At 55.4% G+C, this 23,884-nt stretch overlaps 8 protein-coding genes across 8 annotated transcripts; 5 read left to right on the top strand and 3 right to left on the bottom strand.

Moving 5' to 3' along the window:
- The first annotated feature begins 121 nt into the window (after positions 1-121).
- BDV59DRAFT_161686 (putative MFS phospholipid transporter (Git1)) lies at positions 122-2,358 on the top strand. Its single transcript, XM_073687568.1, has 6 exons — positions 122-562; positions 618-894; positions 953-1,293; positions 1,343-1,653; positions 1,707-1,977; positions 2,026-2,358. The coding sequence occupies exons 1-6, from the start codon at positions 368-370 to the stop codon at positions 2,116-2,118; spliced, it is 1,488 nt and encodes a 495-aa protein (XP_073549995.1). The 5' UTR covers positions 122-367; the 3' UTR covers positions 2,119-2,358.
- A 92-nt stretch (positions 2,359-2,450) lies between these two features.
- Positions 2,451-3,906, top strand: BDV59DRAFT_174742 (PEX11 family protein). Its single transcript, XM_073689123.1, has 4 exons — positions 2,451-2,576; positions 2,692-2,773; positions 2,959-3,436; positions 3,493-3,906. Exons 2-4 carry the CDS (start codon positions 2,707-2,709, stop codon positions 3,653-3,655), a joined length of 708 nt encoding a protein of 235 aa, XP_073549994.1. The 5' UTR covers positions 2,451-2,576; positions 2,692-2,706; the 3' UTR covers positions 3,656-3,906.
- Positions 3,907-5,180: 1,274 nt separating this feature from the next.
- On the top strand, positions 5,181-7,218 carry BDV59DRAFT_211980 (putative plasma membrane antiporter; the record flags this gene model as incomplete). Its single annotated transcript, XM_073695919.1, has 7 exons — positions 5,181-5,235; positions 5,287-5,355; positions 5,404-5,510; positions 5,556-5,729; positions 5,778-6,190; positions 6,277-6,325; positions 6,376-7,218. 7 exons carry the CDS (start codon positions 5,181-5,183, stop codon positions 7,216-7,218), a joined length of 1,710 nt encoding a protein of 569 aa, XP_073549993.1.
- A 67-nt stretch (positions 7,219-7,285) lies between these two features.
- Positions 7,286-7,537, bottom strand: BDV59DRAFT_200469 (uncharacterized protein; the record flags this gene model as incomplete). Its single annotated transcript, XM_073693587.1, has 2 exons — positions 7,286-7,404; positions 7,456-7,537. 2 exons carry the CDS (start codon positions 7,535-7,537, stop codon positions 7,286-7,288), a joined length of 201 nt encoding a protein of 66 aa, XP_073549992.1.
- A 2,083-nt stretch (positions 7,538-9,620) lies between these two features.
- On the top strand, positions 9,621-12,772 carry acuF (phosphoenolpyruvate carboxykinase PCK1). The gene is made up of 5 exons (XM_073689122.1): positions 9,621-10,224; positions 10,304-10,379; positions 10,428-10,628; positions 10,884-11,590; positions 11,646-12,772. Exons 1-5 carry the CDS (start codon positions 10,043-10,045, stop codon positions 12,280-12,282), a joined length of 1,803 nt encoding a protein of 600 aa, XP_073549991.1. The 5' UTR covers positions 9,621-10,042; the 3' UTR covers positions 12,283-12,772.
- Positions 12,773-15,331: 2,559 nt separating this feature from the next.
- On the top strand, positions 15,332-16,341 carry BDV59DRAFT_192138 (putative mitochondrial dicarboxylate carrier protein; the record flags this gene model as incomplete). The annotated part of the gene is made up of 2 exons (XM_073692002.1): positions 15,332-16,230; positions 16,293-16,341. 2 exons carry the CDS (start codon positions 15,332-15,334, stop codon positions 16,339-16,341), a joined length of 948 nt encoding a protein of 315 aa, XP_073549990.1.
- Positions 16,342-16,935: 594 nt separating this feature from the next.
- BDV59DRAFT_192137 (mRNA capping enzyme-domain-containing protein) lies at positions 16,936-20,294 on the bottom strand (the record flags this gene model as incomplete). The annotated part of the gene is made up of 4 exons (XM_073692001.1): positions 16,936-17,611; positions 17,658-18,351; positions 18,694-18,860; positions 18,910-20,294. The coding sequence occupies 4 exons, from the start codon at positions 20,292-20,294 to the stop codon at positions 16,936-16,938; spliced, it is 2,922 nt and encodes a 973-aa protein (XP_073549989.1).
- Positions 20,295-22,958: 2,664 nt separating this feature from the next.
- Positions 22,959-23,546, bottom strand: BDV59DRAFT_200464 (16 kDa allergen; the record flags this gene model as incomplete). The annotated part of the gene is made up of 3 exons (XM_073693586.1): positions 22,959-23,143; positions 23,202-23,286; positions 23,358-23,546. The coding sequence occupies 3 exons, from the start codon at positions 23,544-23,546 to the stop codon at positions 22,959-22,961; spliced, it is 459 nt and encodes a 152-aa protein (XP_073549988.1).
- Between the last annotated feature and the right edge of the window lie 338 nt (positions 23,547-23,884).

The following is a 23,884-nucleotide window of genomic DNA, read 5'->3' as shown; positions in this document are numbered from 1 at the left end:
TCCATTTCGGAGTCTCCCGGAGAAAGGCCCAATGACAAGAGGTCTTGGGGAAAGCTTAGCGTCGGCCTTTAGGGACTGACCCCACTGTGGCTCCCTGTAGAGCAGGCCTACGGCAGCCCGTGCTACATTAACACGGCGTTGTGACCTCAGCTGGATTATCATGTGGCTCTGATCCGAAATCTTATCTTTTAAAAATTTCCCCTCTTCGCAGTTTTCTCGTCTTACTCTCCTCACAAACTCTTTCTTGGCTGGTTGGATCATTCTTGGTCCTCTACCTGGTGATCCCCCCGGTTTGACAGGACACGCCTTTTCCCCTCGACACCACGTGGGGCCGGTCTCCAATCCCAAACCAGCCCCTTGTCCTGCCATGGAGCCCAAAGAACTGGAAGATTCCCCCAAACTGGGCGAAACCTCGTCGCCCGAGAAAGTCCCGGCTTCCCTCGATGCGGTCCCTGTCGATGTTCCCCCCTTGGACAGTCCGCAGCCAAAAGGCCGCTGGGAGCGGAGCTGGCCGACCATCGCCTGTGGTGCGGGTCTCTTCTCCGATGGCTATCTCAACGGGGTGCGTGCCAGACTCGAGTCCAACGAGACGAGAATGTGTCTTAATATTTCTACAGGTCATCGGTCAAGTCAACACAATCCTCAGTCAGCTCTACCCGGTCACGTATAACAACTCCCCGGCCAGCCAGAATGTCGCTTCAATCACCTTCGCCGGCACCGTCCTCGGGCAACTGATCTTTGGCTACTCCAGTGATCACTGGTCGCGCAAATGGTCACTAATGGTTTCAACCGTCATCCTCATCGTGTTTGGTGCTTTGTCTGCGGGCGCGTATGGCCTCCGTGGCAGTCAATATGGCCTTTTTGCCGCTCTTACTGCCTATCGCTTTTTCTTAGGTATGCTATAAGCGCACGAGGAATCGGTGCTCGCTTCAACGGAAGCTAACCAAGCCAGGTCTGGGGATTGGTGGAGAGTATCCCGCCGGCAGTGTCGCTGCAGCAGAGAATACCGGCGAACTCAAGAAGGGCCATCGGAACCGCTGGTTCATTATGTTCACCAACTTCCAAATCGACTTTGCTTACGTTGTCTCCGCCCTCGTGCCAATGATCTTGGTGCTGATCTTTACCGAAGACCATCTTCGTGCAGTGTGGCGCGTTGCTCTTGGACTAGGTGTTATCCCCCCTCTAAGTTTGTTCTATCTGCGGTTGAAACTAGAGGAACCGGAGGAGTACAAGCGCGAACGCATGCATAAATTCCCCCTCTGGCTGATCATCAAGTTCTACTGGAAGCGTTTGGTAAGTTGCGTATGACCTGGGGACAGAATATGCATTAACGGCCATCCAGACCGTGGTATCGCTGATCTGGTTTATCTACGATTTCTCGGCATACTCGTTCAATATTTACTCGTCCAAGTGGGTTTCGATCATTCTAGGTGACAATGCTCCACTATGGAAGACCTTTGGCTGGACTACCGTGACAAACGTTTTCTACATCCCAGGATCCTTTCTAGGTGCACTGGCGAGTGACTGGATCGGTCCTCGTAACACCTTGGCCCTCGGTGTAGGGCTTCAGGGCGTTATTGGTTTCATTATGGCCGGTTGCTATGAATATCTTGCGACGCCAAAAAATGTTGCTGCCTTTGTTGTCGTGTTTGGGTGGGTGCTACCTGTGACGCAGTTCTATACTATGCTAACTTTGATACCAACAGAATCTTTTCCGCCCTGGGTGAGTTCGGCCCTGGTGACAATATCGGCCTCTGTGCGGCCAAGTCGAGTGCAACAGCTATTCGCGGTCAATACTACGGTATCGCAGCAGCAATGGGCAAGATTGGCGCCTTCGTCGGGACATATGTGATTCCCATTGTCCAGAACAACGCTCCCAACAAGGTGCGGTCTGGGCAGGATCCATTCTTCGTGTCCAGTTCCCTGTGCGTCTTCAGTGCGGCGTTGGCGTATTTCTTGCTGCCCCCAATCGGACAGGTATGTTTGTAGACAGATATGACCGGCGTCGTATGTTGACAGTTCTAGGACACGATCACGGAAGAGGATGCGAAATTCCGCGAATACCTCGAAGCTAACGGATACGATACGTCTTCCCTCGGCAACAGAGACACCCAGTAGTCGACTTCCCTATCGCGAGTTTATATTTCACTTGTCTTCCAGCCCACGCAGCACGACCCTCGCGGCACAGCAACACGGTAGTAGATGATATGGGAGACGCGATCTACCGACGGCCATCCCAGTGCACCCAAGCGACTACAGAGCCCGGAAGCGAGAGACTGGTAGAGATCGATGTACGCAGTATGGATATGAGTGTCATGCAGTGATAAGTAGAGTAATGGAGTAATAATAGTCATAAAGATACCAGTCACATGATCCCGGGGAATTCCCGGAATGGGCCTCCCTCCACACTTCCCTCCATCAACCGAGGTTCCGACTCGACTCCAGCCGCTGCTCTCTCGAATTGCCGACCCTTTACTCCTCCCCGTCTTCTCCCTGCCACTCATCTCCCTGGCCTCTTTTCTCTCCTCCTGTCAGGTTCTATCTTCAATTCTCTCTTCATCTCTCTCTATCAGCTGGTCTGTCATCTCTCCCGCTGTTCTACGGTTCCTATACCCGACCCAGACCCAGACGGAACCCAACTTCCGATCGACTCACTTAAAACATCATCCTAATATCTACTTCCTCGAACAGAACAACTCCGTGAAAATGGTTGCGGACGCTTTGGTCTATCACCCTGCTCTGGCGCACTACCTGCGCTTTGTCGCCACCACTGGTAGGTTCCCCTGACGCTGTTGGTGCTGGACGGGGCGTCGCGGGGAACCCGACCCGAGAGCTTGATATGGGCTCCCCATATCTCTCGACTCGGTTCCTCGCGTGACAGGTCCTCCCATGACTGTCAAGCATCCGCACGGCAATTATCTAGATGGACGGAGCAAGCTGACGATGAACCCCTCGCAGTCGGCCGCGACAAACTCCTCCGTACCCTGCAGTACTTCTCCCGCTTCTACGCCTGGTACCTGTACCGCACCAACCGCCCGCAATCCTCCATCGAGCCCTTCAACGCCATCAAGAAGCAGTTCGGCACGACGCGAAAGATCCTGCGTATCGGCAAGTTTGTCGAGCACCTCAAGGCTGCCGCCCTGGCCGCCGACAACAAGAGCCCCATCGACCCCGTCCTGCGGTATCTCGCCGTCGGTCGCCAGCTCGGTTATGCCGGCTACCTGACCTTCGACACCATCACCGTCGTTGACGCCATCGGCGTGCGCAAGCTCGCCTCCGCCAAGCGCCTGCAGGAGCACGCCTACCGCGCCTGGATGTCCGGCCTCGTCTGCAGCGCCGTCGCCGGCGTCTACACCATTTGGAGACTCCAGGAGAAGGAGAAGACTATCGACCGCAAGGAGGGCGAGGGTGTGGTCGAGGCCAAGAAGATCGAGAAGTATGTCATGCCCCCGCGCGTGGTCTGACTATGTTACTAACGAACGGTGTTACCAGGGAGCGTGCTGCCGCTCGCATCCAGCTCATCTCCGACGTGTGCGACTTGACCGTCCCTCTCTCCGCTCTGGGCTTTGCCTCCCTCGACGACGGCCTCGTCGGTATTGCCGGTACCGTCAGCAGTTTGATCGGTATCTGGTCCCAGTGGCGTAAGACCGCCTAAGGGAGGAGTTCACAGACCATACTGAGTCTGGGTGTGTGAAGGCAATGTGTTTGCCCGAGGAGGTTTCTTCGGAAGATTACCTATGGAGATGCAGGCCGGCCGTGTGATGACATTTTAGTAGTTTGCATCTCAAGTTGACAGCCCAATACGCAGTTGGCGGTTTTCACTGCCTTTCTATGCACATATGTATCTTAGATATCTATTCCCTTTGTCGCCAATTCTAATTTCTTGAGCTTCTCCTGAAATCTACGTCGTGCTTTGTCTGCATGTGCTTCTGGGTCCGTGGAAGTGGGACTGAGCATGTGAATCGGCCTTCACATGTAAATCAGGCAGCAAGGTGTCGATGAGCTTTTAATCTGGTTGGCAGAGAGAACTATATATGGTGCTTTATATCGTCATCAAGGTCTAACCGGCAGTAGGTAACGTCGACAAATGACTCCTCAGCGTACAGAGTTCCAGCTTCTCGTCTATGTCGCATCACGTTCATTATTGCTGTTCCGGTTGTAGCATAGGGTACATACTTTGTTACTGAGACAGCTAATAGAGCTTACGCCTATCCATGCTTGTTTGAATCTAAGGAAGCACCTCTGACGTTATCGACATCAAAGAATGTTCGATATCAGCTCAGTTCGATAGGGGTTCAGCTCCAAGCAGTACAAATTGTCGTATATATATTTACCCGTACTTATCCTCGCCTCCCATTTATATTGCCCCTATATTGCCCCAATATGATCAATCACTTTGTTTCCCAGCCTTCCCCCTTTTCCTGCCTGTCTGATAGTTCCAGCGTGACACAGCCAAACTAAGAATAGCTTCACGGCTGCAGACGGTGGCGGAAAGGGGAGAACTCCTTGTGGAATGACACGCCATGGGGCGGGGTTGTGACAGGACAGATACCCCTTTGTTTTTTTACTGGCTTAATCCAGGTCAATCATCCAGGACGCGGCCCGCATGTCGGATCTTCGGTAGATCAGAAGTGTGCAAGCTCAGCACATCTTCACATCCCTTCAACGATAACGCGGTAGCGTACTTCCAACCACGTCAACGCACCGAGCAAAATGTCTCCCATGCTTCCGGCCATTGAGAAGGCCCTCTACAGCCATGTGGATGCGCTTGCAAAGCCCAAGCACGTCGATCATGGCCAACAAACGGGGCCAAGCTTTTGGGGCTGCAATGGGTTCCGCAGGGGCGCATATAGTTCTCCACTCCGGTATGCAATGCGTGGCTGCTTGCAAGCCAGGACAGGGAGACGAAGCAAACAAAGGGATGGAAGTGCATGCTGTGCCATGTTCCACCTCATTCTGCGACCAGATTCTTGTGCGGTTCATCCATCTACCTCCCTACAAAGTCCGATCAAATGACGACTCCAATCTCCCTTTGCTTCGCTCGTGGAAAGAGAATGCATCCCTAGGCCTGGGATTCATGCCAGAAACTTTCGTCGTCGCTGTCTCACTGTCCCTGGCTCAGGCGTCTGCCCTTCCTACGCCTCACGGAGAACTTGGTGTTTCCGCTGGTCGGAGACACAATGCTGCATCCGATTCTCGATCTGAGCAGTTTCAATGTTGTCATCGCGGTTCTAAGTAAGACGGCTGATTCTCTCACGACAAGAGTGGCCGGCTAACTCCTTCCAGGTCTTTTTGTCCTTGTCTTTGGCTTCATCTCGCTGCAGGCCAAGCAACGATGGTATCTCGGTGAAGCACGTAAGGCTCCCAGCTCGTGTCCGTGGATCTATCACTGATCGGTCAAAGTACCGGCCTTTCTCGTTGGCATCGCATTTGGTCCCGTGGGCGCCAACTTCCTGAACATCGCAAAATGGGGCGGGGACGATGACGACACAGGCAGCGAGATAGCCTATGTATGCTCCCCCACGTATATGTGCACACCCGACTGACAACAGCAGGACTTGGTGCGCTTGGTAATTGGCATCCAGCTTGTCAAAGTTGGATATCAACTGCCAAAGCGGTACATAAAACAGCGGGTCGTCGAAATGACCATCTGCCTCCTCCCCCTCATGGCCATCCAGTGGCTGATAACATCAGCATGCATCAAGCTCTTGATCCCGCGCATCTCCTTCGTACGTACATTTTAGTGCAAATACACACAGAGTTCTAACAAACCTCAGCTCGCAGCCCTGATAACAGGCTCCTGCGTCACATGCACGGACCCCATCCTCTCCCAGGCCATCGCCAAAGGGCCCTTTGCGGATAACTACGTCCGCCGACCGCTCCGCGAGTTCATCTCCGCGGAAGCGGGCGCAAACGACGGCTTTGCGTTCCCGCTGTTGCTGCTGGCCGTGGCGATCCTGCGGTATGCCGAAACGCCGGAGAACACCAAAAGCCTGGCGGACTATGACCGCGCCCGGAACGTGCCTGACTTTATCGGGACGCCGGACGTGGGACGGCTGGGCGGGGGAGTGGGCCGGGCGTTGAAGCATTGGGTCGTCGAGGGCGTGCTGTACATGATCGTGCTGGGGGCGGCGTACGGCGCGACGGTCGGATTCACGTGTCGCAAGCTGTTGGGGGTGGCGCTGCGTAGGTGGGTGATTCTGATCTGACGGGGTGCATGCGCATGCGTTGCATGCGCTGCTGCGTTGTCTGTTTCCATGCTGACGACGTCCGCAGGAGATGGATCGACAATGAGAGCTTCACGCTGATGCCGCTGGCGATCGGGGTAAGTCTGCCGCCGCGCGTCGGGCAGAGAGTCAAACTGACTGTACGCAGCTGTTTGTCGTCGGGACGTGCTGCTCGTTCGGGTCGGACGAGACGCTGGCCTGCTTCGTGGCCGGGAGCGTGCTGAACTGGGACGGGGTGTACCACGCGGAGATCCAGATGCGGCACGACACGTTCAACAGCTCAATCGAGACGCTGCTGAACTTCGGCGCGTTCATGTACCTGGGGGCGATTGTGCCGTGGGGGCTGTTCCACACGCCCGAGCTGAACGGCATCACGATCGCGCGCCTGTTCGGCCTCGCGTTCCTGGTGCTGGGCGTGCGCCGCATCCCGGCCATCCTGATGGGGTACCGCTTCATGCCGAACGTCTGCGGGACATGGAGGGAAGCGCTGTTCATGGGATACTTCGGGCCTATCGGCATCGGGGCGATTGCGTACGTCGAGTACACTAGGCGGCTGTTCCCGGACGTGGGGACCAGCGACGCCGAGATCGACGAGCTGATGCTCGCCATAGTGCCGGTGGTGTACTGGCTGGTGTTTTTCTCCATCGTAGTCCACGGGCTGTCGGTTCCGCTGCTCAACGGCCTCTACCGGGCGTTCAACGTGCCGCGGGTGTGCGACCACCCGGTCGAAGTGCTGCTGCTGTCGGAGCACGAGCCCGCGCCGAACAACAGCACCGTGGACCGCCAGCGCCACTCGGTCATCGTGAACAACCGGTTCTCGCGGTCTCCCGAGAGTGAGAGCGAGGACGGGGCGGATGCGCAGCGGGCGGAGGATGACCGCGTCGAGATCCTGAGGCCCAGCGGGGAGTCGAGCGCGGTGGACAGGACCGTCACGCTGGTGTCGGTGACGGCGAAGAACGACCGCGCGGTGGACACGCGGGACCTGGTGTAGTAGCTACGGGGTGGCTACGTGTGGTTTACGCAGGAGGCCAAGCGATATCCATTGTCTCTTCATTCGTTCACTCGTTCAGCGTCGTCAACATCGTCAAGCAGTCAGCCACAGCATCCCATTCGCTCGTCCGCTCGGACGGTATGTCCATCTCCCGCGGTTCCAGAATGCAGGTTAAACGGGGCAGGTCTAGGAGCCGTTAGTCGGTCTGATCGTGCAGACTGTCAAACCACAGGGTACTCACGCTGCCACAGGAGTTGCAGGTCTTGGAGTCTCCCGACATGGAGGCGCCACATTTGGGGCAAGCTTGGTGGCCAGACATGTTGTAGGTGAGAGATGATCTAGTGGAGTGGTTAGTGATGGTTTCTAGGGAGGGAGGTCGCCCTTACTTGATATTTGGTAGAGGGTGATGAGGATGGAGAAGTTGGAAGAGATAAGCCGGAATGGGAGGCTGATGATTTGTGCTGATGATGTTTACCCCGCCCCAAGTCGGCAGCCCCGCTAGACAGGTGACTCGATAGAGCTACCTAGGGATTATGTATTATTCTCAGACTGAATAAGACCTAATAAATCAGTTGGTTTGTCATTCCACACGAGGTAGAGTACGGGGATTAGGTAGATTAACTTGCTAGAACTACTGCGTATACGGAGACTGCTGGCTAAAACAACGACAACATATTACCTTTTTAGGAATTCTGGAACTGGCCTATGAATTTGTGAAAAACATAAAACTATCCTTTTGCGACACCATTCTGATCACATGAAAAGCCAGTGGGGTCCAATCGTCTATTTTCGTGAACCGGACAAAAGAAATTTCTGTCTCGGGATGTGGCCGATGTGCGGGTGATCCTCGTTATCGCGTGAGACGCTCGAACCCGAGCAGCCGTATTGGAAGACGTTATCTGAGGCTCGACTGAATTACTTGGGTAGGGTTGAAACCCGATGATGAGAATGTACGGAGTAGATGAGAGCGAGGGAAGACCCTATCCCTACTGCGGACAAAGTACGACGTCGATCTTTCAAATGTGTCGAGACTCCTGACTCAAACCCACGGAGCTACCCCTGAAACATGAGGCATTTTCATCAAGGGATGCCTGCTCTCATGGAAGAATGTTATCATCGATCCAGGTTGGTCTTCACGATGCTTCCTAAATCTTCCGGATTGGGAACCCTTGCGTATCCACATGCCTGCCCGACGATAGCGCACTAACCCTTTGGATGACGACAGAGCCTGCTCTGCCCGATAGGTGGATCTGGCTGGGACAGATCAGAATTTTCATTCTGCTCGATACGAGGTCCCTGTGGCAGACGACGCAGGAGGTGACTCCTGCGGCTGGTAGATAGACCAGCAGATGTCTACGCAGTCCAGATGTCGAACAACGAGAAAGCAACAGAAAGCAGGAAAAGACAACCCCTCGAATCATTCCCGACCAGGAATAGTTAGGGTCCGGGGAAAAAAGCCCGCGTGGCCCAGGCGCTTCCTCGGATGCGGGGTACAGACGGGGAGAACAGACGGATGGGTGCGATGATAGAGAATGCAAGACCTATGCTGGAGCGTCATTGGACGGTTCGTCCATGCCACGAGGTTCAGACGTCTATCATGGTCAGTGTCATTCTTGGCCGTCGCCATCCATATCAGTTGACCTGCCAGGATAAGCTGGCGACGGGGGGTGTTTTGCACCTGACCCTGACGCCCGTCAGGGATGCCGGGAAAGACCTGTGAATGTCGGGAGTTCCTGGTATGCATCCATACTGCGTCCGCCTGTCTCGCCTGTCGGATCTACCCCCCGGTGGTATAGGTATATCCGGGGTCGGACGGAGGACTCCGTACGGCAAAGACTTTGTGTGGCGATTGATCCCACGGGGCTAGGTCTCGGCCACAGAGAATGATTGACAGAGGCAGGAATCCCCTATTCGCGAAAACGACGGCAATAAGTTCTGCCCACGACCGGTGACGTTGGATTCCAAATCCGGACCGTGATTGGCCGAGGTGCGGCTGGGCTCGGGTGTGGATGACTAAAGGCTTACCCGAAGGGGGATAGCGGAGGCTTGAGGCACCCGAAACGCAGCCGAATTCGTCATCGCTGATAGATGGTACGCATGTAGGATGGAGGAGAGTAGATACTAGTAGATAGATAGAATATGTAAATATTATAATCCAGTGATTAACGATTAAGAATAGATTAAACTAAGAATCCTGCGTATACTCTACGACTACTGTACTAACTACCGATAGTCTACCGACCCCCGCAATCGAGTCCCCGCCACAACCACGCTGAGATCATTCGACGTCATCCATTCTAGACCCGGCCTTCCATTTGTCCGTTTCTGGAGGCAAAATCTGAATGCACTGGAAGTAGAAGCTGAAGTTTGAAATGACAATTATACTTTCACGTAAGAATGGCCACCGGGAAAGGGATAAATAGCCAACAAATGCTGGTAGATAGGGAAAACAGGCCCAGTATCAGCCCCCAAGCTGCATTCCTACCGCCGCCGTCCAAGAAATCCGACTCCTGCAAGATCTGCCTGACCTGCATACTCCACCAACCAGCGGCTGCATGAGCCATTTCTTTCCTCCCCGTCGCTCTGCTCCCTCCTGGCAACAAGTCCCGATCTGCCTCTGTTCTCGCCTCTAGTTGGTGCGTACCGCCTCGCTCTTCCGGAACCACTTCGTGCCCACATCTGGGGTTCGGGACTTTTCGGATATCCACGCCTTGCATTTGCCTCAATCTACGGTAACCACCGCCGGCCTACAGCCCCGACATCTTCCGTGCCACTGTGGAGAAGCCTCGTCGGATACAGGTCGAAACGTTCAGTGTCTATTATCATGGCCCCTGCTGGAAACATTAATATACCCCTTGGTCCCCCCTCCGAACCAGGTCCTCTCTACTCAGACTTCTTCCAACAGCAAGTCGCAAAGCAAAGGAACAATAACTATCATTCGACTTCACTAAGAAACATGGTTGCTACTTCTGTTAATCGTACTGCTCTGCACCCTGGTGGTGTCCAGTATGTTGTCTCCCTTCCTGTCTTGGGCCATCCTCTTGTTGATGTCCACTTCCTTGGGATATGTCTAACCTTCATCTAGGCCCGGTAAGGGTCACACCGAGCTGGAGGAGGAGCTTCACGAGCATGCTCACATTGACTACGAGCGTGTCGCTATCGTATGTCCATTCCCTATCCCTTCTCATGGTCCGGTCTAACCCCGCCAGATCGCCAACCCCTCTGTCCCTGCTCTCTACGAAGATGCTCTCGTCTACGAGACCGGTACCGCCATCACCTCCAGCGGTGCCCTGACGGCGTACTCTGGTGCCAAGACTGGTCGTTCTCCCTCCGACAAGCGTATTGTCAAGGAGGAGTCTTCTGAGAACGAGGTCTGGTGGGGACCCGTCAACAAGCCCATGACTCCTGATGTAAGTTGTTGTTGTGCATGCGATATATCGCGCACTCCCTTCCCCTTGCTTCGTGATCGTCCCCAAGAAGAAACCAAGCTTTCCCGGGTGGATCCCAGGGGGACTGAAATATCCCTCATACTCGTTGGTTGAGGGATTTTCGCCGGGCTTGCACCTTGCATCTGTTGTGGAACAGGGGATTCTTTTTTGGGATTGTCCTCGAAGCCACACGTGACGTCACCTGCATAGGGCTGATTAGCTAACCTCACTCTCCAGGTCTGGCGTATCAACCGTGAGCGTGCTGTCGACTACCTCAACACCCGTAACCGCATCTACGTCATTGATGGTTTCGCCGGCTGGGATGAGAGATACCGCATCAGCGTCCGTGTTGTCTGCGCTCGCGCCTACCATGCCCTGTTCATGCGCAACATGCTCATCCGCCCCTCGGCCGAGGAGCTCCAGCACTTCCACCCCGACTATGTCATCTACAACGCCGGTTCTTTCCCCGCCAACCGCTTTACCGAGGGTATGACCTCGGCCACCTCGGTGGCCATCAACTTCGCCGAGAAGGAGATGGTCATCCTGGGTACCGAGTACGCCGGTGAGATGAAGAAGGGCGTCTTCACCATCCTCTTCTACGAGATGCCCGTCAAGCACAACGTCCTCACGCTCCACTCGTCCGCCAACGAGGGCCAGAACGGCGACGTCACCGTCTTCTTCGGTCTCTCCGGTACGGGTAAGACCACTCTGTCGGCCGACCCCAAGCGTGCCCTGATCGGTGATGACGAGCACTGCTGGACCGACAAGGGCGTCTTCAACATCGAGGGTGGCTGCTACGCCAAGTGCATTGGCCTCTCCGCCGAGAAGGAGCCCGATATTTTCAACGCCATCCGCTTCGGCTCCGTCCTCGAGAACGTCGTCTTCGACCCCATCAGCCGCATCGTCAACTACGACGACGCCACCCTGACCGAGAACACTCGCTGGTAAGTTCCCCGTCGTGGACGTGAATGCCTGTGCCTGCTAACATGACACTCCCAGCGCCTACCCCATCGAGTACATCGAGAACGCCAAGGTGCCCTGCATCTCCGACAAGCACCCCCAGAACATCATCCTCCTCACCTGCGACGCCCGCGGCGTGCTCCCGCCCATCTCCAAGCTCACGACCGAGCAGACCATGTTCCACTTCATCTCGGGCTACACCTCCAAGATGGCCGGTACGGAGGACGGCGTGACGGAGCCGCAGGCGACCTTCTCCTCGTGCTTCGCGCAGCCCTTCCTCGCCCTCCACCCCATGCGCTACGCCACCATGCTGGCCGAGAAGATCTCCCAGCACAAGGCCAACGCCTGGCTCCTGAACACCGGTTGGGTTGGCGCTGGCGCTACCACCGGCGGCAAGCGCTGCCCGCTCAAGTACACTCGCGCCATCCTCGACGCCATCCACAGCGGCGAGCTCGCCAACGCCGACTACGAGGTCTACCCCGTGTTCAACCTGAACGTGCCCAAGAGCTGCCCCGGCGTGCCGGCCGAGCTCCTCAACCCGGAGAAGAGCTGGACCGCGTCCACCGGCTTCTCCGACGAGGTCAACAAGCTCGCCAAGCTGTTCAACGAGAACTTCAAGAAGTACGCCGATCAGGCTACCAAGGAGGTGATCGAGGCCGGCCCCGTGCTCCAGTAGATATCTGGCGGCGTGCGTTTTTCCTTTTTTTCGGTCTGGAGAAAAAAAATTGTGATTCCCATTTTCCTTTTGTCTCTTTCCTTTCTCTGTTCATATATTGCATGGCGTGCTGCGTTGGACTTAATTTGGGTCTTTCTCTTTGCTTGTTCTCCCGGGCTTGGTAGACAGGCCGGGGCATCCCGGGGCAACCGTGTTTGCTTCATTGGATAGGATTACTGCCATTGTGGTCCGGAGTTTAAGATCTAATGGACTCATACCTATCATACTTTGTTCGCGTACTGCGTAGTTGCCGACGTAGAATCCCTCCAACTAGATTTCCTCTTGTGAACTCAGATCCAGTGCGGAATCGTTCCCGGGGTATTAGCCGCAGGGGTCAGACCGATGCATGGTTTATCCGGTTTCTGCCGCAAAGGCCTGACCCGGCAATTCTGGCATGAGCGTAGAGAGAGAATAGGCTCATAGCAAGGGGAAGAGATAGTCGACGGGATAGTGCAGAAAGTAAATCGTAGCTGCAAGAACCGCCTCAGATGGAGACACATATTAATACACCACGGCGCGGAGGACTCTCCCCCGAGGAGGGGAGCCGGCCACACCGCAGGACTTCCTTCACACGGGGTCCTCCGTCTCCTCTACTGCGTACAGCGTGTACGCATCGCTGAGGGGTCCACCAGCAGTGCAAGGAAGCTTGTGAGTTGTTGAAGCTTGTGACTAGTTGTTGAGGCAGGTCCCCATAATGCATTGAGGATGTGCAAGGGTCGTTAGTGCTCCCTCGTCTACGCCGTACAGCTGGTCATGCCAAGGAGAGTGGGACGTAAAACGTTGGGACATGGGTACGTCTGAGGGTACCTGAGGGAGACTAGTGAACAGACGTGTTGAATAATAGGAGGGACGGTACTCTACGGCATACGATCTAGGAAGGATGTACTGCGTCCCTGCGTACCAGCTGACCAGGAAATCGAGGATCCACCGATGCGCCCCAACGTAGGCCGTACAGCCCAGCAAGCAAACGTGCACGCCTGGTAGGTAAACACTCGACCAGCAGCAGCAGGAGCAACAGGTAAACCGGCGCGAGGCAGCGAGAATCGGCGATTGTGTGATTTGTCCGGGGCCGCAAACAGCAGACAGACAGCTCTCCCCCCAGCGCGCTAGCGAACAGCCGGATCCTCCGCAGCGGACCCAGTAGCTTACTTGGGGGTGGTGCGGGTGAGTCTGGCTCTGTCGTGGGTAAGCCGCCCAAACTACCGACATTTCCGCCATCACTTTCCCGCTTCCCGTCCCCCGTTCCGGCTCCACACCCGGGCTCGTCCCGAACTGTCCGCCGGCTGAGGACGAGGCTTGCCGGGGACCACGCCGTAGGGAGGTTCCGACGTCCCCTGCCGCAGGGACAAGGGTTGCCGGGAAGTTTCCCGCGGGTGGTCTGTGGGTTGGTGAGGCTGGGTAGAGGGGATAGATACGAGGTCTGGGTGATGTTTGTATGCGTACTACGTATGGGCGTATGGGCGCCTGGAGAGTGGGATTCGAGCTAAGAAGCTAGGAGCGAGTAATACCGGGTATCTGTAAGTGGTGGTGCTAGTCTAGTGTGATGTTCATACGGAAGAGAATGTAGTACTCCGTAGGAGGTGATCGAGAATCACCGCTCCTGGTCCATTGGCCCGTAAACCCGTAAACCGAGGAATGAGCTGGAATGAGCTCGGAGAAAGTCATCTCCTACTGGATAGTCGAATGCCTCGGAGGGAGCTCGGGATGGTTCCAGACAGGAGAACGAAGGACAGACAGGGTTGTAGGCCGGAGCAGACTCCTCCGGGGTTGATTGCGGTTGTCCGGCTATGAGGATGGCAGACGTGCGAATTGGGCGTCATAGCTCGTGGTATAGAGATGGCAGGACGGAGTCGACAGGGAAAGTGCCGGTTTCGGCGGAATCGGAGGAATGGGTCGGGATAGTATGCGTGGTAGATGATGGATAGGTAGGTAGATTGGGCGGGATACGTAGATAGAAATACTGGTAGAGAGTAGACAGGTATATATCTACTGTGTCAGTACACTGTATACTGGTAGAAGGTACATTGGTATTAGGTAGACCCTTAGGATGTATACATAGGTGCACAGGTACATGGGTACAGTAGGGGATAGATGTAGACATAGATAGCCTAGGTAGCAGCGATAGTAATTCCTCTCCACCGATTGGATCCCGGAGGAGATTCCGAAGAAACGGAAGAATATTATTCAGTCGATCGAATAGCCGATCGTAAGTATTATCGCGAAGGAGGTCTCGTTAGATGGTATAGAATAAGTATAATATAATAATCATAAGAATAATAGGAATAATAAGAAGAATAAGAATAATATAATAAGAAGAAGAAGAAGAATAATAATAGTAATAATATAATTAATAGACCCCGTAGAAGTACTCGTTCATAACTCCCTTGTAGTACTGCTCTACACCTTACTAAGTGCAGATTACCGAATGACTTTTTCCCCACCGATAGTGACGTGGATGCAGTACGGGGAAATGGGGATGCTTTCGATTCAAATGTCCAGGTCCTGCATACGTAGAAACAATCTCTCCGTGCAGGAAGACCAGGTAGAGATGACGAGGGATGGAGGACGAACCCCGCAGTATACTCGTCATCTAAATATCCTCCTCTATCTACTTAATCCTCTCGACTGCTGCTTCTCCTTCTCCTTCGACTTCTCCTCTACTCGATTCCACGCAATAGACGACTACCTCCTAAGTGGAGCTGGATTGGCTCGGAAGACACGTCGGTTCCTGATATCATCACCTGGAGTATAAGAAGTCAACCTTCCCCTGTCTCATCATCTGACTTTGTCCCTCTGCATCACTTCGCTTCTCCTCATCGCCCCCTCTTTTCTCTCCTGCTCTTTCTCGTCTCCCCTCTTTTCCTTCCTTCTCCTCCTCATCCTCCTTATATATCCCCGTACGTCTCACTCTTCTCCCTCTGTGGATGGTTATACTCTCTTACCTCCATCTAATCTGCCTGTCGTACTAACTCGACTGACCCAGATCTGGTGTGAATCTTGCTTCCTCATCATGGCCTCCACTCCCTCCGCAAAAGAATCCCAGCCCGCCATGGACTTCCTCCACCACCCCTACATGCGTGCCGCTCTTCCCTTCGTCAACGGCGGTCTGGCTGGTATGACCGCCACCACCGTCATTCAACCTATCGATATGATCAAGGTGCGCCTGCAACTCGCCGGAGAAGGTGTTCGCACCGGCCCCAAGCCTTCCGCTTTTGGGGTCGCTCGTGATATCATCGGCGCCGGCAAATTTCTCGACCTCTACACCGGTCTCTCCGCCGGTCTCCTCCGTCAGGCCGTCTACACCACCGCTCGCCTGGGTTTCTTCGACACCTTCATGAAGGCCCTCAACAAGAACGCCGAGTCGTCCAACCGCAAGGTCACCTTCGCCGAGCGCGCCGGCGCCGGTCTGACTGCCGGTGGTATCGCGGCCATGGTGGGCAACCCCGCCGACCTGGCCCTCATCCGCATGCAGGCCGACGGCCTCAAGCCCCCCGAGGCTCGTGCCAACTACCGCTCTGTCATTGACGCCCTGGGCCGCATCTCCAAGGCCGAGGGTATCGGCGCCCTCTGGGCTGGTGCCTTCCCCACCGTCGTGCGTGCGATGGCTCTCAACGTCGGCCAACTCACCTTCTTCGCCGAATCCAAGGCCCAGCTGAAGGCCCACACCTCTCTCTCCCCCCAGAACCAGACCTTCGCCGCCTCCGCCATCGCCGGTTTCTTCGCCAGTTTCCTCTCGCTGCCCTTCGACTTTATCAAGACCCGTCTGCAGAAGCAGCAGAAGGACCCCAAGACCGGCCAGCTCCCCTACCGCGGTCTCATCGACTGCGCCCGCAAGGTTGCCCAGGAGGAAGGCCTGTTGCGGTTCTACCGCGGATTCGGCACGTACTATGTGCGGATCGCACCCCATGCGTTAGTTGCCCCCACTCCCGACGCCAGTTTCTTATCGCTAACCCCACGGCTCCACTTTCTAGCATGGTCACTCTTATCGTCGCCGACTATCTGAGCCGCCTGACGAAATAGATCTAACCACGCCTGACCTGCATTTTTTCTGCACCCCCCTTATAGAGGACAATCCCCCCCCCAAAAAACTTATAGGTGGTGGAAGTTGCTCGAGTCGATTTGCTCTCGTTTAGTCTCTAAGGTTGGTACGGGCGGAGGAATGGGTTACGTTGCCGGTGGCGCTTCGCTGCAACCTCGGACCGCGGACTGCGTTTTGCTTTTTCTGCCCATGGGAAACGCGGCGTCCAGGCATGCATGCAGCGATCGTCACCCGGATGGTTGTATGGGTTTCGTGGTAGAGAGGATTTCCAATCCGCCGCCGCGCAGCGCGGCGGCAGATCTCGGCAGCGTTGCATCCTGTCTGGAACAGATGCCCGGTCTGCTTCATGCCTCACGCTGTCACCAGACGGACGATATACCCTTGTTTCTTCTTTGCGGTGCACACGGCTGGAGTTATCTCATTATTTCATTATTCAACCCCGTCCCTCGTATGCAGGGCTGCACTCATTCTGAGCTTGTGTCTTTAGTATTAGTGTACCAGATACGACCTCGTCAGACACGGGTCCAACGAATCAAACACATTCCCAACCATTTCGTATCTAAATGCGCTGTCCGTCACCTCTCTGCGGGCGTCGACATGAACCGCTCCTGTTTCACCCGCACAGGGTCCGGCGCTCCCCGACGCGCAAAGTCCCCCTCAGCAACATCGTCACTCCCCAACACAATCCCTCCGTGACTCTTCCGCCGTCGCTGCCGCCCGCCCTCGGCGTCTAGCTCGTCGTCCTCCGCCTCGCGCCGCATCGCCGCCTCGGCCCGCCGCACCCGGCGCAGCAGCACCGGATCGCTCCGAAGATCGTCCGCCGTCAGCGCCTCCGAGCACACGGGACACTTGACGGAGCGCACCCGGCGCGTCCGGCTCCCCGGCGGCGCCGGCACCGTCGTCCCACTCGTCGCCAGCATCCCCTCGATGGCCTCGCGCTCGAAACTATGCGGACACTTCGTGCTGGTCACCGGGTCGCGGAACGGGAGCAGCGTCAGCGGACATTTCAGCGAGATGCGTTCGCGCTCGATGGCAATGTCGTCCGAGTCCGCGGGCGACGCGCTGCGATTGCGCTGGCCCCGGCGCGTCGTCCCGCGCGTACGGTGGCGCTCGTCTGCGGGTGCCGCCGTCGAGTCTTCCAAGTGCGTGAACCACGTCGAGGCATGCGGCAGCGGCGGAATGTCGTCGCCCGGGTGCTGCGCCTCGTGGATGATCCGGTAGAATCCGACGTAGGCGTTGTTCGTGGAGTACCTGGCCTCGTTAGCAGGGGTTGACCGGGACGGTAACGTCCACCTACCTCTCCGTAAGAGACAAGCCGTCCCACCGACCATAGCTCGCCAACAGGCTCCCATCGAGCTTCTGGCTCGGTGCGTCGCGCTCGTCGTGCTCCGGCCCGGGGTCATAGTCCGCATCCTCGTCGTCCTCCCCCTCGTCCTCCTCCTCCGCGTCCATATGGCGTCTCAACCGGCGCCGCGCCCGTCGCGGCGCAACACTCGCCTGTTCAGCCTCCGTCTCGAACCGCCCCATCACCTCAGCCAACGCGTCCGCTTTAACCTCCGCATCGATCGTCCTCCGCATGGCCTTCTCCAGCTCGCCCGTGACGGTCGTGACCTGCTCTTCCAGCTGCATCAGACGCTCATGTTCCTCGCTCGTGTCGGCCGCGGCATCACCTGCATCGTCTAGCGCGGCGGCCGACTCGGCCTGTTCTCCGTCGTCGCCATCGCCATCGCCCTGAGCCTGCGGCCGACGGTTCCGGCGGCGCTCTTTCTGCTTCTCATAGCGGACGCGACTGTCTGTGAGACGCTCGTTGACCTCGCCGGCCGAGTCGGTGAGCTTTTCTTCGGCGTGTTGGAGGTGAGTTTTAAGCTGGCGGAGGGATTGTGATTTGAGGAGCGTTACCAGCTTGGCGTGGCCGGTTGTGTGGAGGGGGGCGAGCGGGGGTTCGTATGGGGGAAGGGGAGGAGTATTTGATCGTGCTCGCGAGGATGTTGCTGTTGGCATTGTGTGGTGGACATGGGGTCGATGGTGAGAGAGGAGTGCGTTGGATGAGGAGGATGAGATGCGATAAGAAAACGCGCGACGCGAAAGCCGCTAGCCGTTTTGGGTTATATGTTGCCGCCTGGAAAATCAGGCAGGACACCTCTCATGGAACCACTCATGAATTGACTGCTTTTCTCTCCGTATATTGATTCTAGCTTACAGTGTGGGTTCGTCTGGCTAATATGGAATGCTTGAACCCCCAGCGTCTACACCTTGTAGAAACAGAATGCGTGGTAGAACCCTGGTCCAGTTAGACGACATCAGAATACACAACACATCACGAAAGAACTCACCAACGGCTTCCTTCTCCTCCTCGGTCATGAGAAGCGCTCCAGTGTTGCGGTCCCGCACGCCCATGCGTTCGCTGAGAGGCCCCAAATCCGGGTCGTCCTTCTCGTCCTCCCAGATATCCAAGAAGGGTCGGCGGTACTGAAGCTCGAGGTTGTAGTCCTCCGTCAGACTGCCCCAATTAGTCGACGTATAAGCGTCAGAAGACCTAAAGTACTTACGCTCGGAACGCCTCCCACGGTACCACGTACTCGGGGATCTCCTCCACGGCTTCCTCCATGAAGTAACTGTATCTCCATCCGAACGGCGGCCGAAACACGCCGTCTTCAGGTGTCTCTCCGGGGAAGCGAACACGATAGATCGAGTTGCCCCATTCCGTCTTGGTCTCCTCCTCCACCTCGCCGTCCTCGGGCTCTGCGTCTTCCTTCTTCGCGGTTGCCTCGTGCTCCTTGCGCTTGGCGTTCATCTCGGCCACCCGCGCGGTGATGATATCCGAGTTCGGGCACACGCCGATGAACCGGCCGCCCTTCTTCAGACAGCCCGCCACGTTGCGCAGCATCTGTCGGGCCTTCTCTTCGCTCTCGAACGCGTAATGGATGGCAAACATCGACGTGACGACGTCGAACCCACCGCCGCCCCAACGCGAGCTCATCACCGACCCGCCAGGCCCAGCATTCGGATCGATCCCGACCTGCTGGATGATCTCAATATCGCCCAGCCACTCCCCGAAGCAATCCTTCGGCGCAAACTCCGCATGGAACAGACGCGGACGCCGCCCGCCGCCCCCACGGGGCCCGCGGCCGCTCCTCATCCCACTGTACCGCTCCCGCGCCTGGACGACCGAAATCTCCGCCGGATCCAGTCCAACATACAGATCGACCGGTTGCGGCGCTAGCTGCCACTTGCCCAGATCGCCGCCCTTCCCGCAGCCGAGATCCAGCACGAGGAGCTTCTTCTCCTCGGCCATCACCTGCGGCGGCGCGGCGCCGTCCGCCCACTCCTTCGTGTCGTTGAACCGCGCCACGAATTCCTCATCCGGCGAGAACTTCTGGATCAGCGTGCTCTTCACCCAGTTGTTGAAGCTGCGCAGCCCCTTGATCTTGCTCTCCGTCTTGCGCCATTCTCGCCCCCGCTGCGGCACCGCGTTGTAGTGCTGCCGCACGACGTCGGTGACCCCGCGGCTCGCCGAGAACCGCAGCGCGTCCTGCTCCTGCGCCCGCTCGCGCTCCTCCTGCCGCCGCCGCAGCGTCTCCCGATCCACCAGGCCCATGCGGGCCCCGCCGCCGGGCCGCTTGCGCTTGCGCGCCTGCGCCTCTGGCGTGGGGGACCGCGGCGGGGGCACGGGCGAGAGGGACCGCTTCGCGGAGTCATCCGCGCGGTTGGGCGTCGTGCTGGGCTCGTCCCCGTCGCGCCGTGAGTACGCTGAGGGCGGTGTGCGTCCGCGTCGTCGCGACTTTTGGTGCCGCTCTTCCATGCGTCGCCGTTTCGGGAGTGGGTTGTCGGACGCGGGAGTCGGTGCCGGCTTGTCCGCTGGGGAGGTGTTCTCGTGGGACGGTTCTGTCGGGCCTGCGCGGGGGGGATCTTCGGTGTGTGTTGCGTCTGTCATTGTGAAGGGGTTGTGGTTGAGTGGACGGAAAGGTTGGTTGGGACGGTTTGGAGGGTGGAGTTGTGAATTGAGGTTGGATTGAGGTGACTTGATGGACAGTTGTTTTCAACAGAATGATGCGGTAGATAACTAGAATTTTAAACCCTGGCAAAGACAGTGCTTTGCATGGGGTGAAGTAGTCGGAGATGGAGCGTGTGAGTTGATATTGAAGAGAAGCGGCCGGAGCGGAAGAAGATCCCTCCCATCCCGTGACCACCCAAACCTACTATAGATCCGGCCACAATATACGTACTTGGCTTTAGCCAGGACAAGGGCTTTTCCTCGCCAATTTTGCTCACTTAAGCCTGAGATGCTTGAGACGGTCATTGAGAAGGGAGGTTGAGTGCCCTGAGTGAGGCAGCCTCAATAAAACGCGCCCACAACTGGCCCTGAAGCTAGATACGCATATGTACCACATCAAATTAGCCAACCCACAATATTCTACTTAATAATATCTGAGTGTGTTGTGATCTATAGCTTGCCCGGAACATGTCTTTCCTTGGCTTCTAGATTCGAATTTGAGTATGCCCTCCTGAGCTCCGAATGTTACTTGCAGCTGGTACGCTAGCGTATAACATTTTCGAGACCCTCCATCTTTTGACCTGAACCTGGCCAAGTCGACATTTAAAAATCTACTATAATTTTACCGACTGCGTAAATGCGTGCACGTATGTCAGCTCCAACAAATTGACCCTAGAAGTGAGACGAGCCTTTATCGTCCACGTGCCCTGGAGCATATTGGCTATCGCATGCATAGAAGGTAGTGTAATCCTCCAAGCTAGCTCCGTCATAGTAAATCCCGAAGATTGACACTATGCTTGTATGGTTGTCCACGTACTCGTCGCCATGCAATTCCCCCAGTCAGGTCAACATAACCAGCCATCGAGCCGATTAGACATCAGCTACCATAACTTTGCGACCATACACTTCATTTTGCTTACAGACAATTCACCAGCAAATGGATCGGTGTAGGACGTAGCTTCATCATCAATTCAATTTGCTCGGCAGTCGGAGTCGAAATTTGATTTTTCACGAACCTCATGTATACCTCGAGAAAGGAGTCGATGGAACGATTGGTTGGGGACTGCTTGAGTCGGGGACGGGATGCGACTATTAAATTTGACGTGGCCAGTTCGCGTACTTATGTGAATGGGCTTCTTGACTGATAGTAAGATTGAACAGGGAGAACGAATCTAGTATAATATCTAGTGACTCTCAGGTTTTCGGTCAATATGTTATGGAAAATGGTTCGTGAGAGTCTAAGAACAATTCCTTGTTTCTTCGTGTTCTGTTACCGGCCATGCACCCCTATCGAGAAGCAATTGGACTATCTCTAGGTTGCCAGCCTCCGATGCGGCTTGCAGTGCGGTGCCATATTTTCCACCCTGGGCATCCACATCCGCACCATTATCGAGAAGTAACTGAACAATCTCTAGGAAGCAATGTGTTGATGCGGCCTGTAGTGCATTACCGTAGCATCTGGCCTGAGCATTGACGTCCGCACCACGATTGACGAGTAACCGAACTATCTCTAAGTCGCCAAGTGTTGATGCGATTTGTAGTGCAGGGCCGTGGCATCCGCCCTGATAATTCACATTCGCACATCTGTCCAGTAGTAAGCGAACCACCTCTAAATGGCCAAATGCTGATGCTTCTTGTAGTGCAGTGTGTTCGTCTTCCCACCGGGCATTGACATTCGCACCCTTGTCCAGGAGCAGTTGAACTACTTCAAGATGGCCAGCTTCTGATGCAGCGTGTAATGCAGTCCACTGCCTGCAGTATATTTTACCCCACGCATTCACATTTGCACCATGGCCAAGAAGAAGACGAACTATTTCGGCATGGCCTTTAGCTGCTGCGATGTATTCTAACGCGAAAAATGAGGGTCGCATTGGCAACCCTGCGATATATTGCTCTTGGCAACTCGAGACTAAGTACAACACTTGCATATACTTCACGAAAATACCCGCTGTATAGGAGCCAAGTGCATCGAAGAGCCATAGATTATGAAGGCGCTGCTCACGAAAAGTTCAAGACACAATTTTTTTTTGCTAATGTTCGTATTGATCGATAGAGGCAGATATTTCGCCGTTGCTGCTGATAAGGTTACTGGCATTTTTCCTGTTATTCGGTGTGTCACTTCTCGATTATGCGAAACCAATATCTGACTTAAAAAGAATGGGAGAAAAAGATTACTCTCCTACGAGGAAATACACTTTTACGTGTAAAGGAAGAAAAATATCGAAATGAAGGCGAGGCTATGCTTAGCGCCGATGCAGTGTAAATCTTTCCTGACCCAGAAATATAGGTGGATGCGAGACGTTGAAAATGATACAGGCAGCTACGATCACCAAGATACGCGAACGCCTCAGTCAAAGCTCATTCGTCCATTTTTTTCTCGCTACTTGAGAAGTCAGTATTGCAAACGACTCCACATACAAACGGTAGAAGTTCTAGTGCCTTTATTTATCGCCCCCACATGATCCTATTATCATTGCTGATGCCGTCTGGTTCCTGCACAAGTCACCCTTAGGACAGATTCTGACAGGCCAAGATGGGCCAAGATGGTTACCAGCAAACGAGAGAGAGACAATAAACCTACAACATTATATGGTGTACGCAAGATTAATCCTTACACAGATCCGCCGTCAAAGTGACCGGCTGGGGACACCCATAGACCTTCTTGTGAGCCGGGGTACTGTAGCAATCGGCATCATTGGGCGCGCAGTCAAAGGCTTCGCAACCCGCTCCGGCGTCGAGCGAGTTGTGATTTCCCGCAAAGGGGTTGCCCCATTCTGTGCTCAGCTCATCTTGAGGGAGCGGTCAGCAACCGATCTCCTAGCTGGCAGACAGATAGGATACACTCACAGTATGCATAGTCTGGGTTAGAAGAAAACGAATAGCCAAAGAAGAGAGGCTCGTTCAGCGTCCTGGTCTTGGCCATCTTGATGGTCTACAATTCCATCTCTAGTCAGTTTCACTATATGAAATATCACGCTGGTTCTAAGATAAGGAGCAACGTACCGAGCCAGACGCTCTAAATGGCTCAGAGAACTGTTCCCCCGGGTCAAGAGGGGTGAGAGGGCCGGCGGCACTGCTATCGTAGGGGAACGACTGCACGTACACGACGGTATCACAGAAGTTATTCACGACGGCATTCTGCGCCGATACCAGGCCGAGGAGGGCACCAAATGTGATCAGAGAGGCCTTCATGGTGGGTATTTGTCCTTTTCCTTTTTCCGCAATGCGAACCTCAGGTGGGATATCTCTCTCGTCCCCGGCAAGAGGAAGGAATGGGCGGGCTTCATATAGGCCTGCTGCTCAGCCCAAAGGTAGTACCGATGATGTACCCAAAGGGTACATTTGGAGGCCTCTGATCTAAGACATGACATCCATACTGGTCCATTCAACGCCTTGAATTATCAGGCCACTTCCCAGGTATCCCTCTCACAACCAGTCACCATCGGTGGCAGGTGAGACATGCGTATCACCGCCAATCCATGTACTCCGCATCGAAGTCACAACACCGGATAGCGTTACATCCCCCTCGG

The sequence above is a fragment of the Aspergillus ambiguus genome, assembly GCF_047715705.1.
Source record: "Aspergillus ambiguus strain CBS 117.58 unplaced genomic scaffold BDV59scaffold_8, whole genome shotgun sequence".
NCBI lineage: Eukaryota > Fungi > Ascomycota > Eurotiomycetes > Eurotiales > Aspergillaceae > Aspergillus > Aspergillus ambiguus.
The sequence above is the reverse complement of the archived record's forward strand: the minus strand, read 5'-3'. Positions and strand labels throughout refer to the sequence as shown.